This window comes from Pygocentrus nattereri, chromosome 16, assembly GCF_015220715.1.
Source record: "Pygocentrus nattereri isolate fPygNat1 chromosome 16, fPygNat1.pri, whole genome shotgun sequence".
NCBI classification, from domain to species: domain Eukaryota; kingdom Metazoa; phylum Chordata; class Actinopteri; order Characiformes; family Serrasalmidae; genus Pygocentrus; species Pygocentrus nattereri.
In genome coordinates this window covers 10,302,231-10,314,962 of record NC_051226.1, presented here as the reverse complement: position 1 = coordinate 10,314,962, position 12,732 = coordinate 10,302,231, and the positions used below count along the sequence as shown (strand labels likewise).

At 40.4% G+C, this 12,732-nt stretch overlaps 1 protein-coding gene across 1 annotated transcript in view; it reads left to right on the top strand.

The window, feature by feature from the left end:
- mamdc4 (MAM domain containing 4) overlaps positions 1–9,984 on the top strand; it is a 32,568-nt gene extending 22,584 nt beyond the window's left edge. The window contains exons 25-31 of the mRNA XM_037546067.1: positions 329–453; positions 1,387–1,489; positions 1,619–1,800; positions 2,051–2,086; positions 3,615–6,006; positions 7,857–8,016; positions 9,417–9,984. Of these exons, the coding sequence (XP_037401964.1) occupies positions 329–453; positions 1,387–1,489; positions 1,619–1,800; positions 2,051–2,086 (446 nt within the window). The 3' untranslated portion in view covers positions 3,615–6,006; positions 7,857–8,016; positions 9,417–9,984. The remainder of the gene's footprint in view (positions 1–328; positions 454–1,386; positions 1,490–1,618; positions 1,801–2,050; positions 2,087–3,614; positions 6,007–7,856; positions 8,017–9,416) is intronic.
- Positions 9,985–12,732: the final 2,748 nt, after the last annotated feature.

The window sequence follows — 12,732 nt, the reverse complement described above, 5'->3', positions numbered from 1 at the left end:
GAATTCAATAATTAGGATGGGTATTTACGTATTTTTGGCCTTTTAGTCTATATTCTTATGTTAATATGAGAGCCTTCCATTTTACTTTTATATTAATGTGAGAACTGTCAACCACCAACCATTAATTAACTCATTGATCCTTTACTACATTGTTTTTATACTCTTTGAACCATGTGCTTTTCCTTCCCCAATAAACACATTTAATGAAAGAATGTGCTTTAAGATGTGGTTTACAATAATATTAAATACTGATGATCCCAACTGTGGCTCTGTATGAAACATTGTCCAAGTGACTGTATGATGAAGTTTACTTGTTCTTCTCCTGCAGATGACAGCAAGTTGGTGGTGTGGAGACTGTCTGAAGGGGCCACACATGAGCTCCTGAGCCTGTCTCATGCTGGAGGAAACTGGAGATCCTTCCGCATTAATATCACATCAGAGAAAGAGTACCAGGTGAGACATTTAATCCAACTAAAAACTTAATGCGGTTAGTTTTCCCAATTAGGCAATTACACAAATTATGCATTACATTAAATACACTGAAATTATAGGTGTGAAATATTTACAGATGTATAGTATAGGTCTACTGTTGACTGTGCCTTCTGTTACTTTATGTATATTAAATGTGTTTTTGAGACATATATACACTAATCAGCCATAACATTTATCAGCTCCACTTACAATATAGGTGCATTTTGTAGATTAGACTCTAGTTCATCTGTTTCTCTGCATACTTTGTTAGCCCCCTTTCACCCTGTTCTTCAATGGTCAGGACCACCACAGAGTATGTATTGTCTGGGAGGTGGATAATTTCCAGCACTGCAGTAACACTGATGTGGTGGTGGCGTATTAGTGTGTGTTGCGCTGGTCTGAGTGGATCAGACACAGCAGTGCTGCTGGAGCTTTTAAATACTTCAGTGTCACTGCTGGACTGAGAATAATCCACCAACCAAAAAAATCCAGCCAACAGTGTCCTGTGGGCAGCGTCCTGTGACCACTGATGAAGGAGTAGAGGATGACCAACGCACACTATGCAGCAGATGGGCTATTGTCTCTGACTTCCACAAGGTTGACCAACAAGGTAGGAGTGTCTAATAGAGTGGACAGTGAGTGGACAATTCCAGCAGCACTGCTCAGTGTGATTGACTTGTACCAGCACAACACACACTAACACACCACCATGCTCTGTGGGCTCCTGACTATTAAAGAACAGGGTAAAAGGGGGCTAACAAAGTACGCAGAGAAACAGATGGACTACAGTCTGTAATTGTAGAACTACAACGTGCACCTATATAGTAAGTGGAGCTGATAAAGTGACTGTAGAAACAAGAAGGTGCTTTGATTGTTATGGCTGATCGGTGCGTTTGTGGATGCCTGTATATGCAGATAGTGTTTGAGGGATTTAAAGGAGCGAAAGGGGTTCTTGCTCTGGATGACTTTGGCTATACAGTTGGGGTCAACTGTAAAGGAGAGCAGATAGACCACACCAGTAAGTGGCCGGCTTTATGTACATCTACCCCACAAAATTAGGAAGTTAGACAAATGTTTATAAAAATAATAAAAATAACACAACAGCTTCTCTTTAGTTTTTGAAATCAGTACTTTTTCTTTTTTGCAGCATCGCCATCACGTGACTACACAGGAGAAACAGTTGCGATTGTCATAGTAACCATTCTGCTGGTTGTGGCAGCGTGTGGTTTACTGGTATACTACCTGAAAAAGAAGGCCAAGGCTCAGAATTCCAGTAGTTCTGCAGACAATACAGGCTTCACAAATGAAATGTATGATTCCAGCCTGGCGGTAGGTGTCTGTCAAACCTGCTTCACCTGTGCACTAAATAGACTTTATAGTAAATTACATACAGTATGTGGTAATAGTAGTAATCGCAGGACCCTAACAGTTTTGCATTTGTGCAGACTTTATTATGGTATGATTCACCCTGGTAGGCAGTAGGCTTGATTTGAGATACTTTACTTAAGAAAATAGGATAATATGCATATGAAGCCTATATTAATTACCTTAACAACCACTGGTTAATTTCTAACCCCAGGAGGATCATGTGACCATTCGTTCCATCTCTGAGTAGGTGAGTGATCTGGTTTTCTGTTGTGTGCTTTTGCACATACTCACTTCTGTAAATAATAAGAGTGTAAATTTACAGTTATGGCAAAGATCACTGTTTTGTTTATTCAGTTTACTGTCAAAATGCCTGTTCAGTACAATGTTTTAATTCTTCAGGAAAAAACAAGGAACATATACTTACTGAGCTTATTATTAGGAACAACTCTACACCTATTTATTCATGCATCTAATCAGCCAGTTGTTTGGAAGCACAACAGTGCATAACACCATGCAGATACTGGCCATCAATGTCAGGTAATGTTCACATCAACCATCAGAATGGGTGGGAAAAAAATATTTCAGTGATTTTGTCCATGGCATGATTGTTGATACCAGATGGGCTGGTTTGTGTATTTCTGTAATTGCTGATCTTCTGGGATTTTCATGCGCAAAAGTCTCTAGTCTCTAGAATTTAAGCATAATGGTGCAATAAAGAAAAAATATCCAGTGAGTGTCAGTTCTGTGGAAGGAAACACCTTGTTGATGAGAGAGGTCAACAGAGGATGGCCAGACTGGTTGAAGCTGACATAAAGGCTACAGTAACTCTGATAACCACTGCAAATAATTCCGTTGAGCCGAAAAGAATGCACAACACATCTTTGAGCTGGATGAACTATAACAGCAGAAGACCATGTCAAGTTCCACCTCTGTCAGCCAAGAACAGAAAGTTGAGGCTGCAGTGGGTCCAGGTTTACCAAAATTGGACAGTTCAAGACTTGAAAAACATAGCTTGTTCTGATGAATCTTGATTTCTGAGGAACACAGATAGTAGAGTCAGGTTTTTGCACCAACAGAATGAATCTATGGAACCAACCTGCCTTGTGTTAACAGGCCAGGCTGGTGGAGGTGGTGTAGTGGTGTGGGGAATGTTTCCTTGGTCCACTTTGGGCCTGTTAATACCAATCAACCTTTGCTGGAATGCCACAGCCTATTTGACCACTTTTCTTGACCATGTTCATCCCTTCATAGCCATAACTTACCTCCTAATATATTTTCTAAAGGCTACTTCCAGCATGATAATGTGCCATGTCACAAAGCAAAATGCATCTCAAACTGGATTCATGAGTATGACCTTGAGTTCAGTGTTTTTCAGTGGCCTTCCCACTCACCAGATCTGAATCTAATAGAACATCTTTGGGATGTGGTAGAGCAGGAGAGTAGCAGCATTCAGCAATTACATGTCAACGTGAAACAGAAGGAATGTTTTTACTATCTTGTAGAATATGTCACAAAGACTTCAGGCTGTTTTGAGAGTAAAGGGAGGCCCTACCCAGTATTAGTGTAGTGTTCCTAATAAAATGCTCAGTGAGTGTATATGTAGTAGAAAATTACATGTTACTGAGAAAAGGAAATAAACAATAAAGAAGAAATTTTCCACTAAAGTACCAAACTTAATGGCCATTTATACTGGACAGTAAATAAACAAAAGGGTGATCTCTGACCTACACAGTGCTATACTGAATCTCTGACAGGTTTGATGTGCTTGTCCGTAGGTACAGGAGGAGCTGCCCTAGATTGTCCTGGTGATGGTGCCACCTGCTCGAGGGCTCATGATCTTCATATAAATCACATAATATCACAGCTGGAGAACTGATTACGTTTCTCTGTAGGGTCATGCTAATCAGGAACTCATACACACACAGTCCCACACCTAGCAGGAGGGTTGTTAAGATGTACATTTTCATATTTATTTTTTCCAAATCTTATGAGACAATATGTGCTGTGATTTACAGTTATATTATATGCTATATAGACATTTGTGATACTAGAAATACCAATGTACATCGGAATGGTTTCCAGTGTTCAGTTAAATACACATCAGTTTTGTTGACTTTTTCGATGCAGCACTATAGTCTAGAGCGGGCTCTTCCTCAGGGGTTTGCAAACTCATAGGGGTCTGTGGTAGCACTGTAAGGGGGTCGTGAGACTATAATGGAAAAGTCACTGTCAAATAGCTTTATTTTTTAGTCAAAAATCAGAACCTAACATTTCATTGTACTTACCTCATAAATACAAAAACTGCCAGAAGTTAAAATATTAATTAAATATAATCTCATTAAATAATGATACATTCAATAATTATTAAATGGATCATGTAATTTGATAAATGCTAACACATGACAGTTTAACAACAATCATTCTCTGTTGCTGTAACACCATTTTAGAACTCTAAATTTACTCAAAATAGACAGGTTTAGATAAGTTAGATAGGTTTGTTGGTAAAAGAAACTACTGAAGTAATGAAGTTAGACATGGATACAGCCACAAGTATTTAAAATTCAGATTTACATGTACAGTCAGTGACGAGACCAAACCTTTCTCTACATGTACAATATATTTGGAGCAATTTTCTAATCAAAATATGAAGCCAACTGTTTTAAAATTATATTTGAAAACATGACCACAAAGGTAGCCGGTACAAAATCTCAAAATATACTTAAGGCAGATAAGATCATTTAGGTTAAAGCAACATTTATTTTGGTTTGTTCACTCTTACTCACATGTCACACTTCATGTGTATGTGAACTGTCTTCTTACTTGTCATTTTCACCAGACACTGGGGTCTTGATTTGATGTGAACTAAAGACAAAATAAACATTTGCATTTTTTTACATATCAATGCCAGATGTTTTTGTTGTGGTGCAAAAAACAAAATAAATTGTGTATCAGGACTATTTTACCCATCAAGCAACTTTTGCATTGAAGCCCCTGTATTTACTCAATAATAAGACTTAGTATATAATAAGCCTAGGATTTTAAAGGGTTAATTGTGTGCTTCTTAAAGGTAATTCTGAAATTTTTGTATAATTATATTGTTGAGTATCATTTTAAATCAAATACTAAGCTTAGCACTGGTGAACATGTCCACTACTGAAGAGAACAGTTCAGTTCCATCATCCCTCAAAAAAGTCCAGCAATGCTGAGATTAATAACTGGTTCATCAGTTTGGTTTATCAGTCTACTCAGGCTTTAGTGGGAACTTCAGTGCTTGTTTCTCTTTGGAGCTGGTCTTTACATGTCATATGCTGATTTTAAAATGGTTAATAAACAAGTGTTTGTAGCATTTCTCTTAAAAGATGGTACATATATTTTAAAATGTAGTGGGTAAGCATTCTGAAAGTATTCTACTAAAATTTCAACGGTAATTATTCTGAATTCTGCCTTTACAAAATGTAACTTGGACTGTATACAGATATGTAATTTATATTTCTGGTACTTGTATTCCATACATCCCATCTCTGGTGACAAATCTATCCAGTAATAGTTGCTGAATAATAAGCCTAAAGATGAATGACTTGATAATAACCCTAGGGATCAAGGAGTTAACTAGTGTGCCATACTATCATGCATAATAATAGATTTCCTGACTGCAAAACATTTATATGCCTTCCGTCTTTTCCTCTCTGCACACTTATATAGTTCAAATCACTGATAAAGTGAAGTCTGTAGCGAGCTTCCTGTTACAGCCTGTGTTTCCCTGAAATAAAAATGGATTTTGAATGCATCTCTAAGGCTGCTCGGAATTCTGAGAAAGGCATTTTTGTCATGCTGCCATGTAGTAAATGAAATGTTTCACATGCAGTTCAAACAGAAGATGCTCAAACACAGACTGCATGACGACATCCTGATATAGCAACGGTCTCCATGGCAACGTCTCATCGTTCCGTTTGCCTGGTATCTCTCAGACAGTGCTGACTGCAATGTGTTCACAATGAACAGCAGCTGATCTTTTGGGCAAGATTAATGAACTAAAACCACCAAAATCATGGGAGTCCATCTTCACGCCGTTTAGAGTGAGCTTGCCTTTACCTTCACACGGGAATGTTCATCTGCAAGAGACGCAGACTGCACGCTTTGGATGGGCAAAGCAGGCCTGGAGAGCTGGTAAACACAGTTTTGCTTCATATTTTCCCCCCACCCGCTTTCAGACATGCCCCACCCCCAGTGCTGGGACTGCTGTGAAAGAGATTTGCATTGATTTTTCAAAATGTGTGAATAATTAAAGGTGCCATAGATTCTGTTTATTCAATGTTTTAAGTTGTTCTTGTCTGCATAGAAGGTATGTGGCCCTGGAATGAATCTGACTGTTTTCTCTTTTTTTGGGGTCTCATGAATGATTTGATGAGCTCTGCTCCGGTTTGCTGGTTTACAGTATGATGGCTCACCCAGAAGCAACATGCCAAGATAGAAACAGGCAGGAAAATATAATTAACCTCCATGTAAATAAGTTAGGCCATCATACTATTTAGTTAGCTATGCTAGTATTTAGAGCATGCTAGTAGCTAACATTACCTATAGCTACCAGCTAGCTACTTGCTTTTGATCTCAACAACAACACAAAGTAAAGTTGTTGTCTCACTGTGAAACTTTCAGTTGGACATGGACTGGGGTATGGACATTTTGGAGGGGTAAATATCACCATGTCACTGTTATGTAACAGTTTGAGATTTTGGAAGTGACCCTGGCCTCTTTTGCAAATACAGATGTTCATTTGAAGGAGGAGACAGCGGTGTTTGAGGATCACAGTGTGTCAGTTCCATGTACCAAACATATTCTTCTATGCCAGTGTAAACAGTTTTCCATTATATGTCCCTTTTAATTGGTCAAGATGTAAACAAAGCCAGAGGTGTCTGAATGGCTAGACGTCTGAAATGTTTAATATCTCTAAGTTACTTCACATAAAGCTATTCGATCAAATGGTTAGGAATTTGCCACTTGATGTCTGATATTGTTTTACGAGAGTTTTAAGCGAAAGTTTTGGCCTAACATGTATTTTCTGTAAAACTTGTAACAGTAGGCAGGTGCTTTTTATTATTATTATTATTATTTTTGAATTTACCACTCATTTAACCATCATTAAAGCGAAATTACACTGATTTTTTAAAAATGTCTGCATAAATCAGTGGTTGAGAGATAAAATCATTCAGAGTGGTTTAATGTGAACGGGTTCATTTGTAGAGAAACTACAACACAAGCATAACCATTTCGTTTACTATCAGTAGTGAAACTACATGTGTCTTCTGGGTGTTTATTTGTAATTTTGATGATGGTAAAATAGGGCTAAATATTAAAAAATATGTTTGCTTTGGGGACTATTTTGCCTTTATGTGTCCCTCCACCAGGAACAGATTAACACACGTTGATTAAATTACATTTTAGGCTAAAAAACATAACCATTTCATGTAATAGCTTTCCCGGAGGGAGCTTTTAGAGGTGGTCGTCTGGTTCCTATCACCAACACTGTGAACAACTCTGACTCTGAAGTTTTTCTGGAACAAAGCATTTCACACCAAACCACTCTGAATTACTTTGTTTACATCTTAACCTTTTAACAATGGAGACATTTTGAGAAATCGATGTTTCTCCCCTTTAATATTATGTCTAAAACTCGGAAGAGGTGTTGGTCACTATTATTTGGGACAGTAAATGAATTGGCTAAGTTTGTGTTATAGATCGTAACTTCTGATTGGCCACCACTGTAAATAAAATCTCTTGTTTCTCTATAAAGTGTCATTTCACATAAAAACACTAACCTTCTACGTCTCAGTGACTGAATTTTGCATTTTTGAAAATTCCCTGAAATTTCTCTTTAAGTAGTTAATATCTATTAGCTGCTCCAGCCAATCCCGTTGTCGGTGGTGAACACTTGCTGGCCAATCACAGCGCAGGAGGGCGGGGTTTGTCGGAATACGGGTAGGCAAAAAAACCCAGCTTCACCGTATTTCTCCCTCCAGAGTGTGAATGAGAGACCCTCTGCCGCAGCATGGACCCCGCAGTGCTCATTTTCCTGCTCTACTTGATGATCGCGCACGAGCTCGTGTGCGGCCTCGTGCAGTATCGGAGACAAGCGGCACGGCCACGCAAGCGCGCGCCTCCTCTGACTTGGTGCTCCAGGTAAGGAGGGGTGGGGGCAGATGTGTGCGCGTGCGTGATTGCTGTGAAGTCAGTTTGTCAGAACCTCGAGTCACATCAGCTTCAATTAAGCTGCTCCTTTTCTCAGTGTCTGTCTGAAGGTGCTGGTCTGGTTAAAGAGTCACCTGTGGGAACTCCTCCTCCTGTCTGGTGGGTGACTTTCTGCTAGAGTGGGACAGCTGGAGAGACGAAGGGGCACAGATTCCTCTTTAGAATAAATAATGTCCCATTATTTTGATAAAAAACTGATAAAAGTGAATGTAAATGCTTTGCAGTTATGCCAGTACATACCCATCCATTCATTTTAGATAATAAACGTGCGGATACTGCTCTGACACTGTAGAGTAGGATCTACTATGCAAGCGTGCGTATAATGCAGCCAAGTCCACAAAGATGGTCACGCCCCAAACCAAAAAAATATCCAACACTGAGAAAACAAAGCCATTCTGAATGGTGTGAGGTGAGATGGTTCTTAGAGAGGAATTTATGGGCTCAGATATCTTTACAGTGGTGGTGAAAGGAACCAGGGATTACACTTTGTGCAACACAGATATAGCCATTTTATTTGCCATCCAGAATAACCAGTGAAAATACAGGAGTTTCTTTTTAATTGTTAAAATCGTGGTATATATGATAATACAACCCTTACTGAAAGGTCACAAATATTTCAGTTTTCACCTATGATCATATGCTTTTTTCAACAGGTAATAGCGCATGTTGCACAAAACCACATGTGACTTTTATGAGGGGTTTTCTTTAAGTGTGACTTTGCCTTGCACTGCCCTCCATGATGAGCAACTTAAAAATACCTCGATCAGGCATAACATTATGACCACCTCCTTGTTTATACGCTCGTTGCCCATTTTATCAGCTCCACTTACTGTACAGGTGCACTTTGTAGTTCTACAGTTACAGACTGTAGTCCATCTGTTTCTCTGATACTTTGTTAGTCACCTTTTACCCTGTTCTTCAGTGGTCAGGACCCCCATGGACCCTCACACAGCAGGTACTATTTGGGTGGTGGATTGTTCTCAGCACTGCAGTAACACTGATGTGGTGGTGGTGTGTTAGTGTATGTTGCGCTGGTCTGAGTGGATCAGACACAGCAGTGCTACTGCAGTTGGTGGACTATTCTCAGTCCAGCGGTGACACTGAGGTGTTTAAAAACTCCAGTAGCATATTTATGTTAATTCTGTCCATGTAAATTTTTCTAGAAGGGTCCATCTCACATCACTGAATGACTTTGTTTACATCTTATTATGTGGAAATTTACAAATCAGACAAATCAGTGGACCCTTTAAGTGTTCCATCAAACTTAGCTTATTGTACAATGGCGCGTGTGTGTGCTTGTTCTTGATCAGTCCATGTCTGTCTTCCCTCAGTGCTCGCGTGTGCCATGGCACATGGAGGGTCAGCAGCAAGTCTGTGAGGGCAGATGGACGAGACTGGAGGAAAAGTGGACGCATTGTCAGAAAGGCATGAGAAAGCCGGAGCACTGTGGATGGACTTCAGTTAAGACTCTGGATTCTCAGAGTGAGAATATGATTATACTATGCTACGCACTGCCTTATACTGTACCTTAATGGACAATGACTGCAACTGTGTTCTGTGTCAACAGGGTGAAGTTTACATGCTGTTATAATTGCATGCACATTGTTATATGTGTTATATTATGTCTGTCTGGACCAGTGTTTGTTGTATGTGACCAGACAGCTGCTATTTTTCTGTTTGGAAAAGATGCCGTGGCCAAATGGATTTTTGTGCTGAATTGCTTTGGGTTGTCAGTTCCTGGGTTTCCACAAAAGCATCTGTTCCATTTGAAAAGGAACAGTAACTGTGTTATTGTGGAAGCTCACCAACTCCTGCGTTGCTCATGAAAGCATCGAAGTACAGAGTATGTAATAGTTAATAAAGTGAAATCTACTCTTACAGTGATATTCTGAGACTGAAGGATGAATGTCATGTTTTGCTTGTGAATGATGCAATCATATTAGTGCTGTGCTGAGAATGGTCAATGGTTTGAGAACCGCTCAAATGATATCTGGTCAGCAGAGGCCCTGGTGGTCCCTTTCTGTAGATGGACAGAGTAGAAGGTGCCTCATTAATAGACAGACTATAGTTTGTAGCTGTAAACCTTCAAAGTGCATCTGGATGGTGTTTCTGATAAAATGACAAATTAAGGTAAGTACAAGGTAGGAATACCAAATAAACAAGCATCTCAGTGAATGGCCAGAGCGACATCCCATTCTTAATCCGTAGGGTTTAATATGATGTCGCCCCACCCTTCGCAACTATAACAACTTCAACTCTTCTGGGAAGGCTTTCCACAAGGTTTAGGAGAGTGTTTATGGGAATTTTTGACCATTCTTTCAGAAGGGCATGTGTGAAGGCCTGGCTCACAGTCTCCGCTCTAATTCATCCCAAAGGTGTTTTCGTGGGCTGGAGGTTAGGGAACTGGCCCTGTGACCAGAAGGTTGCCGATTCGATCCCCAGAACCAACAGTTCATGACTGAGGTGTCCTTGAGCAAGACATCTAACCCCCAATTGCTCCCCGGGCGCCGTGGATAGGGCTGCCCACCGTTCCGGGCAAGTGTGCTCATGTTGGAACAGGAAGGGTTGTCCCCAAACTGTTCCCACAAAGTTGGGAGCATGATATTGTCCAAAATCTCTTGGTACAGAAGCAATAAGAGTTCCTTTCACTGGAACTAAGGGGCCGAGCCCAACTCCTGAAAATCAATCTCACACCATAATCCCCCCTCTACCAAACTTTACACTTGGCACAATGCAGTCAGACAAGTACCGTTCTCCTGGCCACCGCCAAACCCAGACTCATCCATTGGAAGCACGTCTCCACTGCTCTAGAGTCCAGTGGCGGCCCTTTACACCACTGCAATCAACACTTTGCGTTGCGCTTGGTGATGTAAGGCTTAGATACAGATGCTCAGCCGTGGAAACTCATTCCATGAAGCTGTATATGCTTTTCTTGAGCTGATCTGAAGGCCACATGAAGTTTGAAGGTCTGTAGCGACGGACTCTGCAGAAAGTTGGCGACCTCTGCGCACTATGTGCCTCAGCATCTGCTGACCCCGCTTTGCCATTTTACGTGGCCAACCACTTTGTGGCTGAGTTGCTGTCGTTCCCAATCGCTTCCATTTTGTTATAATCCCACTGACAGTTGACTGTGGAATATTTAGTAGTGAGGAAATTTCACGACTGGACTTGTAGCACAGGTGTGCTATCATGGTACCACACTAGAATTCACTGAGCTCCTGAGCGCGACCCATTCACTAATATTTGTAGAAGCAGTCTGCAGGCCTAGGCGCTGGGTTTTATACCCCTGTGGCCATGGAAGTGATTGGAGCACCTGAATTCAATGATTTGGATGGGTGAGTGAAGACTTTTGGCAGTAAAGTGTATGTAAATGAACACTCTTCCAATTGGCTGCTCTGTGTCCCAATTAAAAAAGCAGTCCAGACTGAACCTCCTTAGTGTGGCTTACTTACATGGCTAAACTGCTATAAGCTAAACAGGTGAATATATGTAAATGAGTTTTTTCTTGTGACATCACAAAAACACAATGTACCATGGCTTTTAATGTCCATATATGGACTGGGGACAGAACAGTTTTTTTTCAAAATTTACAGTATGATACATTTAAGGAAAGTTCTGTTTTTCTATGATACGAATCCTTTAAAGTTTAAAGAACCCCTCATAATGTAAAGGTTATGTATGAAGAACCGTACATCCAAGTCAAGAACCTTTATTTTTAACAGTGTAGAAGCTCAAGCCACAGAATGCCACTGCATCTTGTCAGTGACTACTAGGACCCTATATAGGGTTCGCGCTCATGTTCTTATACACAGTAATTCTTCTTATGGTTGACATTTTGCTCACTGTCTGCTGCTCTGCTTTCATTAAGCCACCAGTGTGTCTCTGTGGAAGAAACCCTTGGCTCCATGCCTAAGTGTCTGCCACACCACTCACTTCTGTTTCAGGAAGAGCTTGCATGATGACACCTCACATCCACGACACCATTTCCGTAGAGTTAATGAACGTATCTGTGGATGACACCGTATCTTTAGTTCTGTCCTCTGTCTGCACATGGATGCTGTAAATGGGCAATCCCTTCTCATTCTAAAGGCCTGGTGCTTCCCAAAGCTGCTGCCTTAGCTTGATTCTGTCCTCACTGCATTCGTCTGTAACAGCACTGCAAAGCACAGCAGCAAAGAGCCTCATCATCAAACTCAATGATGCCACCATAGTAACAGAGATGAATAACAGCGATGATGAGAAATGAGATGCCCAGTGAGGTGAGCTGACAGACTAGTTCCACTTGAAAGAACTGGTCCTGAATGTCAACAAAGCAGCTACTGAAGACTTCATGAGTCACGCACTAATCAGTACTCGTGGGGCTCTGAGAAGCTGTTTGGTCAAAAACAAATAAGCAGACACCTGCAAGCAGCTATAGCATGAAAGAGGCTGGTCTCATTGGACTCACGCAAACACTCACGCGAACATTGTACAATAAGCTAAGTTTGATGGAACACTTAAAGGGTCCATTGATTTGTCTGATTTGTAAATTTCCACATAATAAGATGTAAACAAAGTCATTCAGTGATGTGAAATGGACCCTTCTAGAAAAATTTACATGGACAGAATTAACATAAATATGCTACTGGAGTTTTAAACACCTCAGTG